This window comes from Carcharhinus amblyrhynchos, chromosome 9, assembly GCF_965287045.1.
Source record: "Carcharhinus amblyrhynchos chromosome 9, sCarAmb.v2.hapA, whole genome shotgun sequence".
Classification (NCBI taxonomy): Eukaryota; Metazoa; Chordata; class Chondrichthyes; order Carcharhiniformes; family Carcharhinidae; genus Carcharhinus; species Carcharhinus amblyrhynchos.
This window is the reverse complement of record NC_137332.1, coordinates 60,960,390-60,980,254: the sequence shown is the minus strand read 5'-3', so window position 1 is coordinate 60,980,254 and position 19,865 is coordinate 60,960,390. Positions and strand designations below refer to the sequence as shown.

At 40.8% G+C, this 19,865-nt stretch overlaps 1 protein-coding gene across 1 annotated transcript in view; it reads left to right on the top strand.

The window, feature by feature from the left end:
- The first annotated feature begins 1,154 nt into the window (after positions 1–1,154).
- The window catches only part of rtca (RNA 3'-terminal phosphate cyclase), a 31,851-nt gene continuing 13,140 nt past the window's right edge, over positions 1,155–19,865 (top strand). The window contains exons 1-7 of the mRNA XM_080195811.1: positions 1,155–1,292; positions 3,879–3,979; positions 6,926–7,069; positions 9,010–9,133; positions 9,944–10,002; positions 18,369–18,510; positions 19,466–19,590. Coding sequence (XP_080051937.1) covers positions 1,248–1,292; positions 3,879–3,979; positions 6,926–7,069; positions 9,010–9,133; positions 9,944–10,002; positions 18,369–18,510; positions 19,466–19,590 — 740 coding nt within the window. The 5' untranslated portion in view covers positions 1,155–1,247. The remainder of the gene's footprint in view (positions 1,293–3,878; positions 3,980–6,925; positions 7,070–9,009; positions 9,134–9,943; positions 10,003–18,368; positions 18,511–19,465; positions 19,591–19,865) is intronic.

Below are 19,865 nucleotides of genomic sequence, written 5' to 3'. Positions count from 1 at the left end.
TTTCACTGGGTGATGATCTACGAAGTGCGGAGTTTCACTGGGTGATTGACCTGTGAGGGGCGGGTTTTCATTGGGTGATTGATTTGGGAGGCGGGATTTGACTGGGTGATTGATGTATGAGGGCGGGGTTTCACTGGGCGATTGATGTGTGGGGGCGGGATTTCACTGGGTGATTGATCTGTGAAGGGCGGGGTTTCATTGGGTGATTGACCTGTGAGGGGCGGGGTTTCACTGGGTGATTGATTTCGGAGGCGGGGTTTCACTGGGTGATTGACGTGAGAGGGGCGGGGTTTCTCTGGGTGATTGACCTGATATGGGCGGGGTTTCACTGGGTGATTGATATATATGGGGGCGGGGTTTCATGGACAGTTGACGTGTGAGGGGCGGGGTTTCACTGAGTGATTGGTTTGGGAGGCGGGATTTGACTGGGTGATTGACGTGTGAGGGGCGGGCTTTCACTGGGTGCTTTATGTCTGAGGAGCGGCGTTTGACTGGGTGATTGATTTGAGAGGCGGGGTTTGAACGGGTGATTGACCTGTGAGAAGCGGGGTTTCACTGGTGATTGTAGTATGGGGGCGGGGTTTCATATGTGGTTGACGTCTGGGGCGGGGTTTCATCGATGGTTGCTGTGTGCAGGGCGGAGTTTGACTTAGGTGATTGATTTGGGAGGCGGGGTTGACTGGGTGATTGACCTGTGAGAAGTGGGGTTTCACTGGTGATTGTAGTATGGGGGCGGGGTTTCATGAGTGGTTGCTGTGTGAGGGCGGGGTTTCATGGATGGTTGATGTGTGAGGGGCGGGGTTTGACTAGGTGATTGATTTGGGAGGCGGGGCTTGACTGGGTGATTGATTTGGGAGACGGGGTTTGACTGGGTGAGTGACATGTGAGGGGCGGGGTTTGACTGGGTGATTGACATGTGAGGGGCGGGGTTTGACTGGGTGATTGATTTGGGAGGCGGGGTTTGGCTGGGTGATTGACATGTGAGGGGCGGGGGTTTGACTGGGTGATTGATTTGGGAGGCGGGGTTTGACTGGGTGATTGACATGTGAGGGGCGGGGTTTGACTGGGTGATTGACTTGGGAGGCGGGGTTTGACTGGGTGAGTGATTTGGGAGGCGGGGTTTGACTGGGTGATTGACATGCGCGGGGCGGGGTTTGAGGGGGACTTCGACGTGTGGATCCGGTTCGGGAGGCTGTGACTTCAAACTGCGGCTGTTTGGGCGAACGCGCCTCTTTGGGTTGTTGGCAATGGCGCAGCAGGTCTTTGAGATTGACGGTGGGGTAATGGAGGGGGTGAGTGTGGTTGCTGACTGGAGTTGGGCTCGGTTCTGCTGATACCGCGGCTTTCGGGGCCTTGTTGTGAGGAGCAGTCAGTAGTATTAACGTTTGAATGGCGGCTGCAACCGGGAGGAGAGCGAGGATTAAACTGGGCACTCAGTCTCAAACTCTGAAACGTTTCTTCGTTGTGGGATTGATCATAATAAAACCTTAGAAAAATTATATTTAAAAAAAATCCGTCTGGTAGAAATTGTACCCACATTGGTTAAACGTGCGTCCGTTTCAATCTGGCCAGGAAAGTGCTGGAAAAACTCAGCAGGTCTGGCAACATCTATAAGGAGGGAAAGGAGATGACGTTTCGAATCCAGATGACCCTTTGTCAAAATATTTTCTCCCCTTACAGATGTTGTCAGACCTGCTAAGATTTTCCAGCATTTTCTCTTTTGGGTTTCAGATTCCAGCATCCGCAGTAATTTGCTTTTACCAATCTGGCCAGGAATGTGCTGGAAGTTTGATTCTTGCAATGCCAAGTGTGCAGACTATTGCTCGTGGGTTGGGAACTTCTGTCACTCTGTCGACGAGACCCTGGCAAACTCTGACCTATTTGCAGTTTTATATATATTTAATTTTCTCGACTGCACTGTTTGACTTTCAGAATCCAGAAGATTTTTGGTGTTCCAGGATTGGTGGATAAACCCTAAATCAGAAGTAATCCTAGTTGTAATTTGAAATATATGAATATTTAGAAAGCACCTGTGGTCCATCCTATCGTATAGTCCATATTTATGCAGTAGTTATACAAAGGCACTTAATAAAATCATGAAGTAATGGCTATGGATAAAGTATTATTCAGCTTACAAAACATCACCACCCACTAGATGAGGTATGGTTTGGGAACAAAGTGAATTGTGATTTTAAAACACTTACACAGATTTGGTAAGTAGTTATTTTGACCAAGGTAGTATCAGTGAGAGATATTGCTGAGAGAGCAAAATGTAAGTGGACACCTGCCAAGGTTTCTCATGATGCAGTCATTAACCCAGTGCCATATAAAAGACCTTTTACAGCCTCTCGCAACTGTGCATTATAAAACATAGAACATTACAGCGCAGTACAGGCCCTTCGGCTCTCGATGTTGTGCTGACCAGTGGAACCAATCTAATGACCCTGTAACCTAAACTATTCCAATGTTATCCATATGCCTATCCACTGACCATTTGAATGCCCTTAAAGTTGGCGAGTCCACAACTGCTGCAAGCAGGGCATTCCATGCCCTTATTACCCTCTGAGTAAAGAACCTACCTCTGATATCTGTCCTATAATTACCACCCCTTAATTTAAAGCTATGTCCCCTCGTGTTAGCCGTCACCATTCGAGGAAAAAGGCTCTCACTATCCACCCTATCTAACCCTCTGATCATCTTGTATGCCTCATTATTGTATGCCTTATATTATCAACCTGTGGAAGTGCATGTTCAATGTCTCAGGATACTGTGACTTAATGGGTGGAAGTTAATGCTCCCCACCACATCACATATTGAGGTATAAGTCACAGTTCAGTTGGTAGCATTTCTGGCTCTTAGTTAGAGGTTGTGAATACAAGTACCCTCAATTTTCCCTAAATTTCACTATGAATCTATCCCTAGCCCCATTGTAATATTCGGAGACAGGTTAACCCTTAGACACATCATCCACAGACACTGACTGTACCTAGTTCTATGTATTCACCACCTCTGAACTCTGCTGCCTTTGTCTTTTCAATCTGCTTTTTTGATCTCCAATCTTGGTTGAGGTCCAATTTCCATTTTCCATGTTCAACATTGAGAAGAGCAAAGCAACTGTCTTTGACAAACCCCTTGCCACACCATGAATTGCTTTCATCCCCTCTCCAGTCACTGTATTAAGCTGTATGAGGCCATCAGGAATCTCAACAACCCATTCAAACCCAAGATGACCATCTGATTCCAAAATCTGTAAAACAGACAGCACCTACTTCCACATCCATAAACCTTATCTACCTCTGCATCAGTCCCTACCATTAGCTCATCTACAGCTGAAATCCTCAACCATCATTTTGTCACTTTCACCTTACTATTCTGATGCTATTGTTTCCAACCTCCTATCCCTCACACATCATGTAAAACATCATAGCTTGAAATATATCACACACCAAGTACAACTTGCCATACTGGAACTCTATGTCTTTGGCTCTAACCCCTTATGCGTCTCTCTCCCTTTACCATAACATTGGTGGCTGCATTTTTAATTTGTTTATTTATTAGTGTCACAAGTAGTCTACATTAACACTGCAATGATGTTTCTGTGGAAATCCTCTAGTCGCTACACTGAGGGAGAATTCAGCATGGCCAATGTAACAAACTCTGCCTGAGCTTCACAGTTTAAAATTCTCGCTCTTCCTTAAGACTCACTTCAGACCGTAGAAAGGGGACCATTCTAACCCATCTAATATCACAATCTTTGGCTGGCTGATTTCACCTCTGTGAATCACTTTAAGCAATATTACTGGTGTTATATAAATATAATTATTGCTGTGTTTGTGTACAAATTTTAAGGTTATAAAAGTGCCTTTTTCTTTTTTCAGGGTGGACAGATTTTGCGTGTATGCACAGCATTAAGCTGCCTACTCGGAGCCAAGATAAAAATCCACGATATACGAGCTGGGAGAAGCACACCTGGACTTCGGTAATTGTGCTATGTGTCTGTTGTCAATTTAACTGATGCTTTCCTTCACACTAACCCCCAATTTGTATGACCTGATAGAACATTTTAACATTTTTCGGTATGTTTACCAGCCACTGATTCATTTTGCAGTACCCCTTTCTCTTACAGCCAATGAGGAACTCCACTAACTTTGAATATCTGTGTTTAGGCCAATATTGGGAGCAGTAGAATGTGCAGATGTTGGATAATACCAAATGAAATTTTGCTGTCCGAGGATCTTTTTCTAATTTTCTTTTCAAATTCTTATACAGTTCCCTTTTATATTATGGCTACTTGGAGTAAAGTATTCCACGTTCTAATAAGATGAGTTGGGCTGAGGGGAGTGCAGGAGTAATTATTTTTCATTTCTTTTTTTGCCTCATCTGAGATTCTGTATGGGATGCGCAGATATTCCCTAGAATGAAATCTTGCAAGTCTTAAGCCACTCCAAACTATTTTGCCTAGATAGCAACTCAAACCCCTTCACTGGTAACAGTTTGAGATTAAACCAGTTTGTTTGAAAACTTGGTGTCATCTTTGACCCTGTGGTGTGCTCTGACTTCATTTTTAATACTGTACTAAGGATTGTCTATTTCCATCTCTGTAACGTTGCCTGACTTCATCTCTGAGCTCATCTGCTGTCGCAACCTTCATTTATCTGTTCCTGGTTGTTCCGCAAACTTGAGGTCATCCAAAATGCAGCAGTCCATCTCTTACCTTGCACTAAGTCTCATTCACCTATCATTCCTATGCTCCCTGACCTACATTAACTGTCTTATTTTGAAAATGTGCATCTTTGGGTTCAAATTCCTTCATAGCTATGCCTCTCTCTATTTCTATAATGTCTTTCAGCTCCACAACTCTCTGACATATCTGTGTTCCTTTAGTTCTAGCCTCCTGAGTATCCCAATTTCAATTGCTTCGTCATTGGTAATCATGCCGTCAGTTATTGTGGCCATTTGTTTGGAATACCTCTTGCATTTCACCTGCCTCACACGCTTTCTTTAACATACTCCTTAAAACCTAATTCTTTGACAGACTTTTGATCATCTATCCTAATGTGGCCTTAAGTGGCTGAGTGTCATTTTCTTTGATAATTGCTCCTGTGAAGCATCTTAAAATGTTTTATTACATTAAAGGCACAGTACAAATATGTTATGTTGATCCTTGTGTTATGTGCCTCCTTGTTAGCACATCTCTGCTGGTGCATGGAATGACTTAAATGTCATAGCATGTTATTTCAAAACCAGTTTTGGCTTAGAAAACTGCTACTTGGCTCTGTCTTAACCTGCTCTATTCCAGATTAAATCTTTCTCTTTAGCCTTCGTTAGTATAAGCTCTTATTCCTAGCAATACTTCAGTGAATCTTTGCTGTACCCTTCCAAATCCATAATATTCGTTGTATAAGGGATGCCCAGAAATGCGCACCAGTCTGGAACTGTGTGTGATAAATGCCTATACGTTTTTGTTGAGAGTGTTACTGCTTACTTATTTTCACTGTTCTTTTTACAATAATTTATTATCTGCATTGGGCAATTAGATATAGATTAAATTCAATCTTGCTTAGTTTGTCAAGCCCCCTAACACGGCATCACAAATTTCAATGTAATTTCTCCAGTCCTTGTGATCAAAATCTTAGCACGCATCTCTGAGGTACGTGCCTACCTGTAACCTGTCAATCTGAAATAATATTCTTATCCTCTAGCCAGCTTGCTATTAATGCTATGTACAGTATGCTATTTGAAAATCCATGGTGTGATTTTGAATTATGGCAGTGATTTTTAGTAAATATTGTACAGTACAGTTTGCATAATTTAGATTTTCCTGTGCTGTTGGAGAGGGATCAAATGCTGTTCAGTCATATGAAAGTGTAAAGAATCTTGTGTTGGTTTTTGTTGCAATTTCAGTGACATAAAACTGAAGGAAGCATTTGAAGACTGTGTGACTTTTAAATCCAGAGAGAAACTCATTAACCAATAACTGTTTACACCTCCCCAGTATTTTGCTTTTATTTCAGATTTTAATTATTTACAGTTTCTGTTTATTGCTGCTGTTTATTCACCAGATTCCAATTATTTCTTTGTTGGATTCTATCTTTCTGCACTGCAATGCCAGAAGATTACTTTCATTTTTGGCCAGTTTCTTTCTGTTCCTCCTCACAGTTTGCCCTACAGAGTTACAACATTGGATGATTGTACCTAAATCTGAGTGGTGCACACTTAAATTCTCTTATTTTAAGAAGTGTCAAAGTAGGTATTGATGGTAACCATACCAAAGATGAACTGACATATTTATAAAATGTCCTTGCATTCAGAATTTTAAAAATAGTCTTCCAAAAAAAAAAGTATTTCAGAAATCGGGTCAAGGTAAATAATTTATAAAGGTCAGATCCAGTTGGAAAGTGATGATCACCAATCTCCTGATAGTTTCTGTAAATGTGCCTTGTTTATTGGTTATTTATGAAACAAAATCTGTGCCGACACTGTATGGTGCTGTGATGTGACTTAAAATCAGGCTATTCTGATGAGATAAATGTTTCATCTGTTTGCTGGCTTTAAGTTTTGACTTGAGCTTGAATGGCTTGAACGTTCACTATGGTTTGCTCCCACAACAAATACCTGCTCTAATTTTGGTGAAAATCTGCAGCATCACTTATGGCAACAGATAGCTGCTGTTAGAAATGGAAACATTTAAAATTGAATAAGAAAGGGATATTTTTCTGTGATTATATCTGAGGCACAGAGTTGATACAGAATAGAGGAAAACTTATTCTTCACCTAACATGGTGGCCTTGATCCAAGAGAGCTTGACATAGACCCTGGTTGCTAAGAACCAGCCTACCTCATCTTAAAGAGCATAAATGTTCATGAGCAGAAACCTCAAAAACTTAATTTGTGTAAATACTAACAAAAATGTTCCAATCTTCAGGCCACAGCATCTGTCAGGGCTCGAGATGATTCGTGATTTATGTGATGGCTGCCTTGAAGAAGCAAAAGTTGGTTCAACGGAAATCTCTTTCTCTCCGGGTAAAATCAAGGGAGGAAACCATGTTGCAGATACAAAAACAGCTGGGTAAGCATAAGTACTGATGCTGGGTTAACTTTTATTTAAGATATGAAATGCAGGAGCTTAACTATAGCAGGACTGGGATAATTAATTCATTTTCTTTGTTCTTATTGGTACAAACATTATTCAATGCCTTTTATATTTGATGTGGAACTTCACACCAAGGACCTCTAGAAGAATATCAAATATTGATAATTATCAAAACATAAACTTACTCTAATTACCTGAATTGGCTGAAATTTTTAATTTGAATAATGAGTAATTTAGCATGGTAACAATGCTGTAATTAAAAGACTGACTTACTGAGCTTCTAATAAGTTAAATGTAAATAAAGTATCAACCTACTTGAGCAAAGGAAGATAATTGAAAAGGCTGTGTCATGGAATCTGAGAATTTTAATAAAAGGAGCTAAGACAAATTTAATGGCTGCTTGCAGTTTTCAAATATCTTTCCATGGCACTTCTTGAAGAGCGATTTGAGACAAAGCCTCCCAATACTCAGCTTTATTTTGGAAGGTGAAATAGCCAAACTTAGTTTCCAATGGGAGATATTGGGTGATCTTTATTATGGAATGTTATACTTTGCAGATAATTACCCTTGCAAAAAAAAGTCAAAATGCATTGTGCTTTGTAAACTGTGACATCCTCATGTTAGAAGGCATTTATTTTCTCTTAACTTGGCCTATTTTTCTGAGATTTTGCCCACTGATATCCAGAGATAGTTCTAACCCCATCTTTTGTTTGGATGTAAATTATTTACTGTCGCAGCAACCTGCAATTATGCTATAAAAGTGGGAGCAAACAGACTCTAATGGAGAGGATTAAAAGGTCAGGGACCAAACCGACTCAAGAACAGCTTCTTCCCTGCTGCCATCAGACTTTTGAATGGACTTGCCTTGCGTTTAAGTTTCTCTACACCCTAGCTGTGACTGTAACACTACATTCTGCACTCGTTTCCTTCTCTATGAACAGTATGCTTTGTCTGTATAGCACTCGAAAAATAATACTTTTTGCTGTATGCTATTACATGTGACAATAATAAATTAAATCCAATCAGATGCAACGAGGTTAAGGTTGTCCAGCATTGTCATTGTAGGGTGATATTGGTCTTTCCCTTTCATTGGTGATGCAGAATAATGTCTCATCTATAGCACTTCCTGTTGACCAAGGAGAGGCAATATAGTCACCACTGGAAGAAATGGATTAGAGTAGATAGCAAACTGCAATGTGTGTTGATGAGAGGAGAACACGAAAGCTTCCAATCATGCAGATACCACATAAACCTTTCACAAAAGAACAAATATTTACTTGTTATGAGCAGCTCGTGATTTTATATAATTATATAATGCAAAATGTTGTACGAAGTCATGATACTTGATGTAAAATATGGTTCCAAGTCTTCTATATTCATTCTTAATATATGCCATGTGCAAATGTTTTGTTAAACCAAGCCAACTTCAAAACTTTTTAAAATCAAGTTTTAAAATCATATCCTAAAATGAATGTTAACATATATAAATAGTAATGTTAAAACATAATTACAAATATTGAGACAGCTTGGGGGAGGGGTGCTTCATGCTAATTTGCAATAGAAACTAACCTATTTAAATTTCACTTAAATATGTTTTGCTATTTAGAATATTGTGTTGAAGCTCACGTTGACTTGATGAAAGCTCCTCAATTTCCCTAAGTGAACTGGTGGATGTATGCAAGTGTTTTATGTGCAGTAATAGAAAAACCTGTCACTCATTCCTGAAAATCTTATTGTCAGCTGAGCGTTTTCATCACACGAAAGCTAACTTGTCTGCCTACAGGATTCCCAAGAAACTTGTGTGAATTGTCTAAATGTGCTGATTCCTTAATTTTTTGGAACGATATTTGACATACACAGTGATTGCAGTTTGATATACAACCAAGCTTGATGGCCAACTGTGTTTTGTTTTTTAGGAGCGTCTGTCTATTAATGCAGGTCTCTATACCTTGTGTACTTTTTGCTGCTTCTCCATCAGAACTGATTTTAAGAGGAGGGACGAATGCTGAAATGGCCCCACAAATTGATTACACCTTACAAGTAAGACTAAGAGCTGATATGGTGATTGCAGGTTTGTGAGGAAAATACTGCATAAGTATATACATACGTAGAAGAATGCATTTGCCCTTATCTTTTCCAGAGATACCATTTTGACTTGATTTACAAAAAATGTATGATTATACTGGATTTTAATCCTTTTGCATGTGTTGCATCCGTTGCCGAGATAGGCATGTTCTCGTCCTCTGCAATTTTCATAGAATCGGGCCAGTTTTTAAAGGACTTGTGGCTCACAGCACAAAACCATAGTCTGATGAGGAAACCTTTTGAAAGGTAAATTTGAGGTTTTACCCATGCCCCTAATTGCCAGAGTATGCTGTCCACCCACCCCCATCGTCCCTCATACCCTCCATGCCAAGCTATGAACCCTCCCTCTGCGCCCCCCCCAATTAAAATATCAATCATCTTTTGAAGTATCAATAACAGAAACTACAAGTAATTAAAACCCCTTTATCTTGTATTAAAAAAATTGTACAATTCACAGAATAAATCATAGAGCCAAAGCTGTCTATCAGGCAATATTCTCCCTGGGCTGTCGAAATTTCAACACCATAATGGATATCTGGACGCTCAGCCATGAATGGAGACTGACAGCTCCTCATCCTTGAAACAGGAACAGGGGTCTAAAATAAGTGGAAAATAATGACTAAATGCAAAATACTCTCTGCAAACTAAGACATTAAGTTCATGTGATAATCTCCTTTGTCTTTGTTCAGTCAGGTTAATGGTAACTGTAGTAAAATATATTCCTGTTAAATGTTGAATTGAACTATGAAACTTTCTGTATTTCAGGTATTTAAACCGATTATTGAAAAGTTTGGATTTCAGTTCAGTTGTGATTTAAAAATGAGGTGAGTATAAAGGACATGTTTTTGTTAGTTATCTGTGTGAATGACTTATACTTGAGGAAGCAATTTGAAAGAAAATCTTCATTGAAAGATTGCTGAGCTGCTACCACCTGAAGTTAATTTTTATTTTACCTAATTTGTTTTGTGTCTGAACCTAGAGATGATTTTTCTATTTTGAAATAGTAGTTAGCTGTGAAATTCTTTGCTTGAAGAAGCAAGTAGTAGTTCCTTGTGAGAAACAGCTCAGTGGTTTTCTTATCCTAATTGTAAAGTGTAGGTCTGGAATTTGGCATTTTGTTGATTATCACTAAAGATGATGCAGAGATGGAAATATCAGACTGGTGGAATAAAAGATGGAACTCTGAAGCACATTATTGAAATGGAGCAGGTGATTCAGATCCAAAAGAGAAAACGTTGGAAAGTATTTATCAAAGAGGTCATCTGGAGTCGAAACATCAGCTGTTTTCTCTCCTTACGGATGCTGCCAGACCTGCTGGGATTTTCCAGCGTTTTCTCTTTTGGTTTCAGATTCCAGCATCCGCAGTAATTTGCTTTTATCCAGGCAATTTGCATAACCTGTCAATTTTTATTCCTGAGAGTACAAAAATGCTGAAATATCCACAATTTCGTCTGCTACATTGGGAAGAAAACAAAATTCTGACACAACAATTGTAATGCTTTTCTTTCTAGCTTTAGCAGTTTAAGCCAGCATGACCTTTTTGTTCAGTCATTAAGAAAATGTATTTGTGCTACGACTCCCCAAAAATAGAATCTTGGCTATTTTTGGGAGACATGGGCCAGGTTTTTGCCTTTTTGACCTTCTAAATGAGTATGAATCGTGTACCCCATGGAAGTTAGTTCAAGTGTAGCTGTGCTGCTCTCTGATTCTATGATGTGGTGGTGTTTCAACTTCTGTTATGTAGTACTTGTAAACCATGCCAGGACAGATATCTTAGACAACTTTCTTTTTATTCTTAGAAGAATACAAATAGTAGTTGAAAAATGTTTGTTTATTTTGTTTCCCATAATCTACTATTGACAAGAAAATTTTAAATTTTCAACTCGCTAAATTTTTTACATTACTTAAAAAAATGTGACCCACCTGACTTCATGTGCACTAAAATGAAAAATGCTGGCTCTGTTTTATTGCAGTTTCCTGTTCAGGATTCTCTGCTTCCTCTCAGCTAGTCATTTTATTGTCCACTGTATGTGTGCCTGTTTCATTGCTGGTTTGATCAAAAACAAATATTAGTCGGCTTGCTATTTCAGTGTATTTATGAGCAGGGGTTTGAAGTTGAAAGAGGAGTGTTCAGTTCACAAAGACTTCATTCATATTGATACATCCCTGGGTAGTAGAATCGTGTAATCAGATATCGAGCAGTTTGAGTGCACAGCTGAAAACAGGACATAAAGTCCATTTAGAGCAGTGAGTCTGAAAATCTAAGACAAGCCTGAAATTTTTAATACTGTAACAAAATGATTTACATTGTCCTTTTGAATATATATGGAGATGCTGGCGTTGGACTGAGGTAAAACACAAAGAAACCCCACAACACCAGTTTAAAGTCCAAACAGGTTTATTTGTAGCAAACGCTGCAAGCTTTCGGGACAGCCTGTCCCTTCGTCAGGTGGCTAGGAGTTCTGGTCATGCATAATGATTGGAATGTAATTCTTTACAGCTAATCAATTCTTAAAAATACAGACAATGTGAGTGGAAAGGGCTTTAAGCACAGGTTAAAGAGATGTGTATTGTTTCCAGCCAGGACAGTTAGTAAGATTTTGCAAGTCCAGGCAAGTTGTCGGGGTTACAGATAGTGTGACATGAACCCAAGTTCCTGGTTGAGGCCGTTCTCGTGTGCGGAACTTGGCTATCAGTTTCTGCTCAGTGACTCTGTGCTGTTGTGCGTCGTGAAGGCCGCCTTGGAGAGTGCTTACCTGAAGATCAGAGGCTGAATGCCCATGACTGCTAAAGTGTTCCCCAACAGGAAGAGAACAGTCTTGCCTCGTGATTGTTGAGCGGTGTTCATTCATCCGTTGTTGTAATGTCTACGTGGTCTCCCCAAAGTACCAAGCCTCGGGACATCCTTTCCTGCAGCGTATCAGGTAGATGATGTTGGCCAAGTTGCAAGAGCACGTACCGTGTACCTGGTGGATGGTGTTCTCACGTGAGGTGATGGCATCCTTATCGATGATCCGGCACGTCTTACAAAGGTTGATGTGGCAGGGTTGTGTGGTGTTGTGGTCACTGTTCTCCTGAAGGCTGGGTAGTTTGCTGCGAACAATGGTCTGTTTGAGGTTGCGCGGTTGTTTAAAGGCAAGAAGTGGGAGTGTGGGGATGCCTTTGGCAAGATGTTCGTCTTTGAAGTCTTCAACATCTCATTGATGAAGACGAACATGTTGCCAAGGCCATCCCCACACCCCCACTTCTTGCCTTCAAACAACCGCACAACCTCAAACAGACCATTGTTTGCAGCAAACTACCCAGCCTTCAGGAGAACAGTGACCACAACACCACACATCCCTGCCACAGCAACCTTTGTAAGACGTGCCGGATCATCGATAAGGATGTCATCACCTCACGTGAGAACACCATCCACCAGTTACACGGTACGTGCTCTTGCAACTCGGCCAACATCGTCTACCTGATACGCTGCAGGAAAGGATGTCCCGAGGCTTGGTATGATGGGGAGACCATGCAGACATTACAACAACAGATGAATGAACACCGCTCGACAATCACGAGGCAAGACTTCTCTTCCTGTTGGGGAACACTTTTTAGCGGTCATGGGCATTCGACCTCTGATCTTCGGGTAAACGTTCTCCGAGGCGGCCTTCATGACGCACAACAGCGTAGAGTCGCTGAGCAGAAACTGATAGCCAAGTTCCACACACATGAGAACGGCCTTAACTGGGAACTTGGGTTCATGTAACACTATCTGTAACCCCAACAACTTGCCTGGACTTGCAAAATCTCACTAACTGCCCTGGCTGGAAACAATACACATCTCTTTAACCTGTGCTTAAAGCCCTTTCCACTCACATTGTCTGTGCCTTTTAAGAATTGATTAGCTGTAAAGACTCACGTTCCAATCATTATGCATGTAAATTGAGTTTGTGTCATTTTTACGACCAGAACTCCTAGACACCTGACGAGGGACAGGCTGTCCCAAAAGCTTGCAGTGTTTGCTACAAATAAACCTGTTTGGACTTCAAACTGGCGTTGTGGGATTTCTTTGTCTTATGGATATAACCAGACCTGTTACATTGTGGAATACAACATCACCAAATTACTCAAATATTGAAAAAAGGACAACTGAAAATGGGCTGATTGAAAATAACCATGAGCTTGAAACAACACAGTCCCACAAACCCCCAGATCCCTGACTGCCATTTTATGCTCCAGGCTCTTCCACTCAACAGTCAGGAGGAATACTGCTTTGGAAAGCTGCCTACCAATTTGATTGGCTGGCTGATCTCTGGTCCCTCCAGGAACAGCGCTAGAGTGGCTGGAAGGGGTACTGCACCAATCAGCCTTGAGACTAAATCATAAAATCCTTACAGTGCAGAAGAGGCCATTTGGCCCACCATGTCTGCACTGATCTTCTGAAAGAGCATTCTACCTAGGTCCATTCCTCACCCTAACCCTGTAACACCCCATATTAATCATGTCCAATGCACTTCTCCTGCACATCTTGGACACTAACGGACGTTTCAGCATGGCCAGTCCAACTAACCCACACATCTTTGGACTGTGGAAGGAAACCAGAGCACCCAGAGGAAACGCACGCAGACACAGGGAGAACATGCAAGCCACATAGACAGTCACCTGAGGCGGGAATTAAACCTGGGTCCCTGGTGCTGTGAGGCACCAGTACTAACACTGTGCCATCATGCCGCCCCAAAAAAAGCCTCCTGGGAACTGAAGGCCAATGTAAGAGGTCTCAGGGCTGAGAGGATAGATGGGGTAGAGGTCCAGAGATCATTGGGCCTACAGGTGGGCATTCCCAAACAAGTTTCTGATGCCCCCCTCCTCCTAGAGAAGATCAACCTTTCTTCATTTCCAGGTTTCTCCCCTGAGCTGTCACCTGCCACCAACTTACAAGTTGAGGCTGGATGGGGAATGGTCCTCAAGTAGCCATTAATTGGCTCCTTTAGGGCCTTAATTGGGATAAGGGCGGATTATCACAGGAAGGAGCAGAATTCATAAACACCTTTTAGTATCTTTGAAGTAGTCTGTTTTGTTGTGGGAAACATAACAGCCAATTTGTATACTGCAAGATTCTACAAAAAAAAAATGATTAGATGATTTGATGTTGGCTGTGGGATAAGTATTAGCCAAAGCGCCAGGGCAAAGTTATTTTTATGCATTCTTGAAATTTGTCATTGGTTAGACCAGTAATCAGGGTTTAAAATGAGTGACAAATCATGACAAAATGAAAATACTGTATGCAAGCTGTTAAATCTTTGCTGCTAGAGACTAGGTTCATCTTATTCAGTAATTGCCCTTGAGAAAGTATAGAGAGCCACTTCTTGAACCACTGCAGTCCACATGTAGGTATACTCACAATGCTGTCTGGAAGGGAGTTTCATGATTTTGACCAAGTGACAGGTGATATGGTTCTTCGTCAGATGTGTGGTATGATAGGGGACATTAGGAGATGATGTTCTTATGCATCTGCTGCCTTTGTTCTTCTAGGTGGTAGAGATTGTAGGTTTGGAAGGTACTGTCCAAGGAACCTTGGTGAGTTGCTGCAGTGCATCTTGTGGAACATACAAACATACAAATTAGGGGCAAGAATAGGCCACCTGAACCTTCTCTGCCAGCCAATAAGATCACGGCTGATTGATTTCTTAACACTCTGACCTATCCCCTATAACTTTTCACTCCCTTACTTATCAAGAATCTAACAACCTCTACCTTAAATATATTCAGCTTCTGCTTCCATTGCCTATTGAGGAAGAAAGTTCCAAAGAGTCACAACTCTGAGGAAAATAAAATTCTCCAAATTGCTGCCATAAATCGGCAACCACTTTTATAAAAACAATGACTCCTGGTTCTAGATCCTTCCACAAGAGGAATCATCCTTTCCACACTAACTCTGCCAACACCCTTCAAGATATAATATGTTTCAATCAAGTCACTTCATACCCTTCTAAACTCAACGGGATACAAGTTAGCATGTCCAGTTATCCCTCATAAGACAGTCCACCCATTCCAGGCATTAGTCCACTAAACCTCCTGCTTCCAATGTATTTGCATCATTTTTAAATAAGGAGAGTAATACTGTTGACAGTACTCCAGATGTGGCCCTCTGTAACCTTTGTGTTCAATTCCCCAAATATTCTGTTAGCTTTCTTAATTACCTGCATGGTAATCTTTTGTGATTCATGCGCTAGGACACCCAGATCTCTGCATCTTGGAGCTCTGCAATCTCTCATCATTTAGATAATAAACATTTTTATTCTGCTTGCCAAAATGGACAATTACACATTTTTCCAGATTATACTCCATTTGTTAGATTTTTGCCCACTAACTTAACCTATCCATATTTCTTTAGACCTCCTTATGTCCTCCTCGCAATTTAACTTTTCTGCCTATCTTTGCATCATCAGCAAATTTGGAGACCATACCTTTGGTCTCTTCATCCAAGTCATTTATATAATTTGCAAAGCATTGAGGCCCCAGCACTGGCCTTGAGTTGGACTGATGAAGGGTTACCTAGACTCGAAACGTTGGCTCTATTCTCTTCCCACAGATGCTGTCAGACGTGCTCAAATTTTTCAGCAATTTGTTTTTGTTTCAGATTCCAGCAGCCGCAGTATTTTGCTTTTATCTGAAAGAAAGTACCAGTTCCTCAATGCCCACTGTCTTTAAATTCAATAATGCCAAACTAAACAATTATACTGTTTAATCCCGTAAGTGCCTCCAATTTCTGTTGGGGTCCTGGACCAGAATCCCAAGTCATATGAGGAAGCCAGACTAGACCCCAACAATTTTTCTATTTTGGCATAAATGTGAGGATGGGATACTTCATTCCAGGAATAATTCCACTGACAAAGTCAGTCTTTATTATAGTAAAGTCATCTTTAAACTTCATTTAATGACACAGTTTAAGCATAACTCTAATAAAATGAAACAGCTCTTTAATGGTTGAACAATAGCTAAAAAATGAAAGGGAAGAAGTATTAATTTCTAACTTATTACTGTTTCTGAAGCTTTCAGAAAGAGATTTTGAGTTTGAGCAGCTTGCAGACCTTTGTTTAGAAACCTCAGCCGGAACTGAAAGCTGTTTTCCCTGCTGCATACCCAGCTCCTCCCATTAACCACATTTATCACATGACTATGTCTATCAACTTAATCAAAAATCCCATGGGAAACCTTCGTCTGTAAGTAAAAATCCATTAGCTCTCTACAAAGAAAACACTACATAGCTAAAATGAGTAACACTATATAGCTAAAATGCTCTCCCAGCATCTGAGCTACATTTCCTCCAGACACACTGCCTGTAGAAAAAAGACTGAATTTTAAAACATTCCTCTTAAACATGAAAGAAACAATAGACGTATCTATAGCAACCACTATTGTCACAGCAGAGTGTGAGCGCATGTACAAGAGAGAGCTATATTGTGGGAGAGTGTGTGTATGTGTGCACATGCGCAAGAGAGAGAGAGTGTGTATGTGCATATAGTCAAGAGTGTGTGTGCATGTGAAGTATGAAGGTGCATGTGAGTCTGCCTTATGTCCAATCTCAGTTTTCCTACTCACTCTCAGCACCACATATCAACACACTCGCTCACTCATATTCACGCACAAGCTGACCCTATTAGTTTTTATTACTTGTTCTTTTTAACCAATAATTTATTGCATAATATTGCTGGGGCATTTTTTCTTAGCAGTTGTATCTTTTTTTAAATTTAGTCTCTGTTCTGCCAATCTTTATCTGCCTGAAATTTGCTCATTGGCCTCTTGGGTGAGAGAAATATGCAAATGTGGATCCCTGTGCAAGAAGATTGGACAAGCCTGGGTTACATTCTGTCTTGTCGCAGAGGGTGATCACCCTGCACTTGTCGCAGAGGGTGATCACCCTGCACTTGTCGCAGAGGGTGATCACCCTGCACTTGTCGCAGAGGGTGATCACCCTGCACTTGTCGCAGAGGGTGATCACCCTGCACTTGTCGCAGAGGGTGATCACCCTGCACTTGTCGCAGAGGGTGATCACCCTGCACTTGTCGCAGAGGGTGATCACCCTGCACTTGTCGCAGAGGGTGATCACCCTGCACTTGTCGCAGAGGGTGATCACCCTGCACTTGTCGCAGAGGGTGATCACCCATTTATCAACTCAATCCTGAATATTGTCCAAGTTTTCCTGCATGCGAGCATGGGCTGTTTCAGTATCTGAAGAGTCTCGAATGCTACTGAATGCTCTTCAGGCATCAAAAATATCTTTACTTATCTTATGTTGGCGGGAAGGTAAGCGGTTGAAAATGTTTGGGTTAGAACATTGCTGCAGAATTTTCTCAAGTAATGTCCTGGTGCTGAGATGATTGGTCTCCAACAACCACAACCATCCTCTATTGTGCCAGCTATCTATACAACCAATAAAGAGTTTCCTGCTCCTGCCCAATTGTTATTTATTTCAATTTTGCTAGGGCCCTCTGATGTCAAGTGTAATCTCTCTGAATTCACATGGCCCCTGCTCTTTCTGATTCTTGCTGAGATACAACTGCGCTGCAGTTAGACACCTTTTCGTACCTTATTCAAGTAAACGTTCTTTGTATGTAAGCCAAGATCATATCATAGAATCTGTAGCATGCAGAAGGAGGCCAGTTGGCCCGTCGAGTCTGCACTGACTTAACATCTCACCCAGCCTGCCCCACCTGATCCCCATGATCCCATGCTTTTACCCAATAATCCCCCTAAACTACACATTAGGACACAAAGGGAACATGGCCAATCCACCTAACTTGCACATCTTTGGAGTGTGGGTGGAAACTGGAGCACTCAGAGGAGACACACACAGACAAGGGGAGAATGTGCCAACTGCACGCAGTCACACAAGGCCAGAATTGAACATGGGTCCCTGATGCTGTGAGGCATCAGTGTTAACCACTGTGCCACAATGCTGCCCAGTTTGGTGAACATTAATATGGTATTCCTCAATTGAGTTTCTCAATTATCTGTACTGTTTATTCAAATACATGCATTTTCTAGCAGGGTAGTGATAGGATACTTCGTGATTTACCCACTTCAAAATTCTGGACTTCTCCATGTACTTACTTTACTTGTAAGATATAAATTCATTAATGTGTTTGCACTCATGAAGGTGAAGACTACTACATTTAACCCAACCAGCCAATGTATTTTGCAGAGGTTACTATCCAAAGGGTGGCGGTGAGGTGAGAGTAAAAATATCTCCTGTAAAACAACTTACTCCAATAGACATGACAGAACGAGGAACAATTACAAAGATTCATGGGAGAGCCTTTGTTGCTGGAGTTCTGCCACTTAAGGTAAGTAAATCTCATTCTGGATTTTCCAGAATTGAAGTTTCTCTATTCTTCTTATTTGCAGATCTTGATTTTGGTTGTTGATTAAGGTGTTCTTGAGATTGCATTTTACAAAATAAGATTTTTGGTTTTAAGTGTGGGCGATGTGTCAAATGGTTACAAGAAGAATAAACAGTAATCTTATGTGAATTCTAAGTCTGGCATGTATAAGCCATAGACCAAAATGCAGTGTGCTGGTCAGTTGGTGTTATTGGTTATAGTAAATGATGGTTGTGTCTGCTACAATGGGGCTCCAATACACTGACCATTAGGCAATTGTTCCAATCAATAAATTATTTTGCTGAATGTAACTTTAAACTTTGCACATTACTTACATGGGTCTTTGAAGAGCATTTTATTACTTGTTATAGAGATGTACATGGGTGATGCTGAAAAGGTGGTAGTTGCCTCTCGTTTTGACGCAATCATTTGTACAATGGAGTCACTTGCTAGGCCACTTTGGAGAGTATTGAAGGTCAACCGTGTAGTTTGCAGACTGTAACCACTTGTGCCAGCTAGGGTGGAATGATCCTTTATTTAGGAGTCCAACAATTTGTTTTGGTTGTTTTCTTGTTCTGTCCACAATGATCAGATTTGTTAAATTCACTTTCACAATTCACCATGGTTGGATTTGAACTCCTAACCTCTGGGCTGTTAGAATTAGTATCAAGTGCTAAATTCATGCTGTATAATAACAATCAATCTAATCATTTTGGCATGATGTGATAGAGCCTGACAGACCTTAAGTTGCTTTCCTCATCATGTATAACACAATTTCCTACCAGTACTGCAAATTTGCACCAAAAGGTTGTTTTTGAACATTAAAAAAATATAATTTGCTGCAACAATCCGTTTGCCCCAAAGGTAGTGAATCATGCTGAGATTGGCATGAACTTAGTGTTTCTGTCTTTTTTATTAGCTTGCAACTGAGATGGCATCTGCAGCTGTTCGGTGCATCAGAAAAGAAATGCGTGATATTTATGTAAATATCCAGTCTGTGCAGGAGCCTAAAGACAAGGCATTTGGAAATGGAAATGGAATTATGTAAGAAGCAACCTTCTATCATTGTACATGAATTAAATACTCGTCTTTCATTTCAGTTTAATTGAAATTTTTAGAGTTGCCAAGTTTTGGTTTTCGGTTATTGATATGTTTTGATTTTTGTGTGTTCTGACTGCTTCATTATACAGGAATGTAGATGATTATTTCCATATGTAGATATGGACCAACCTGCTGCTTGTGCTTCTAGGTGATAGTAATAGGATCAAAGGTGCTTATTTGTCCGCTAGGATTTAAGATTTGGTTCCTCGATAATGTTA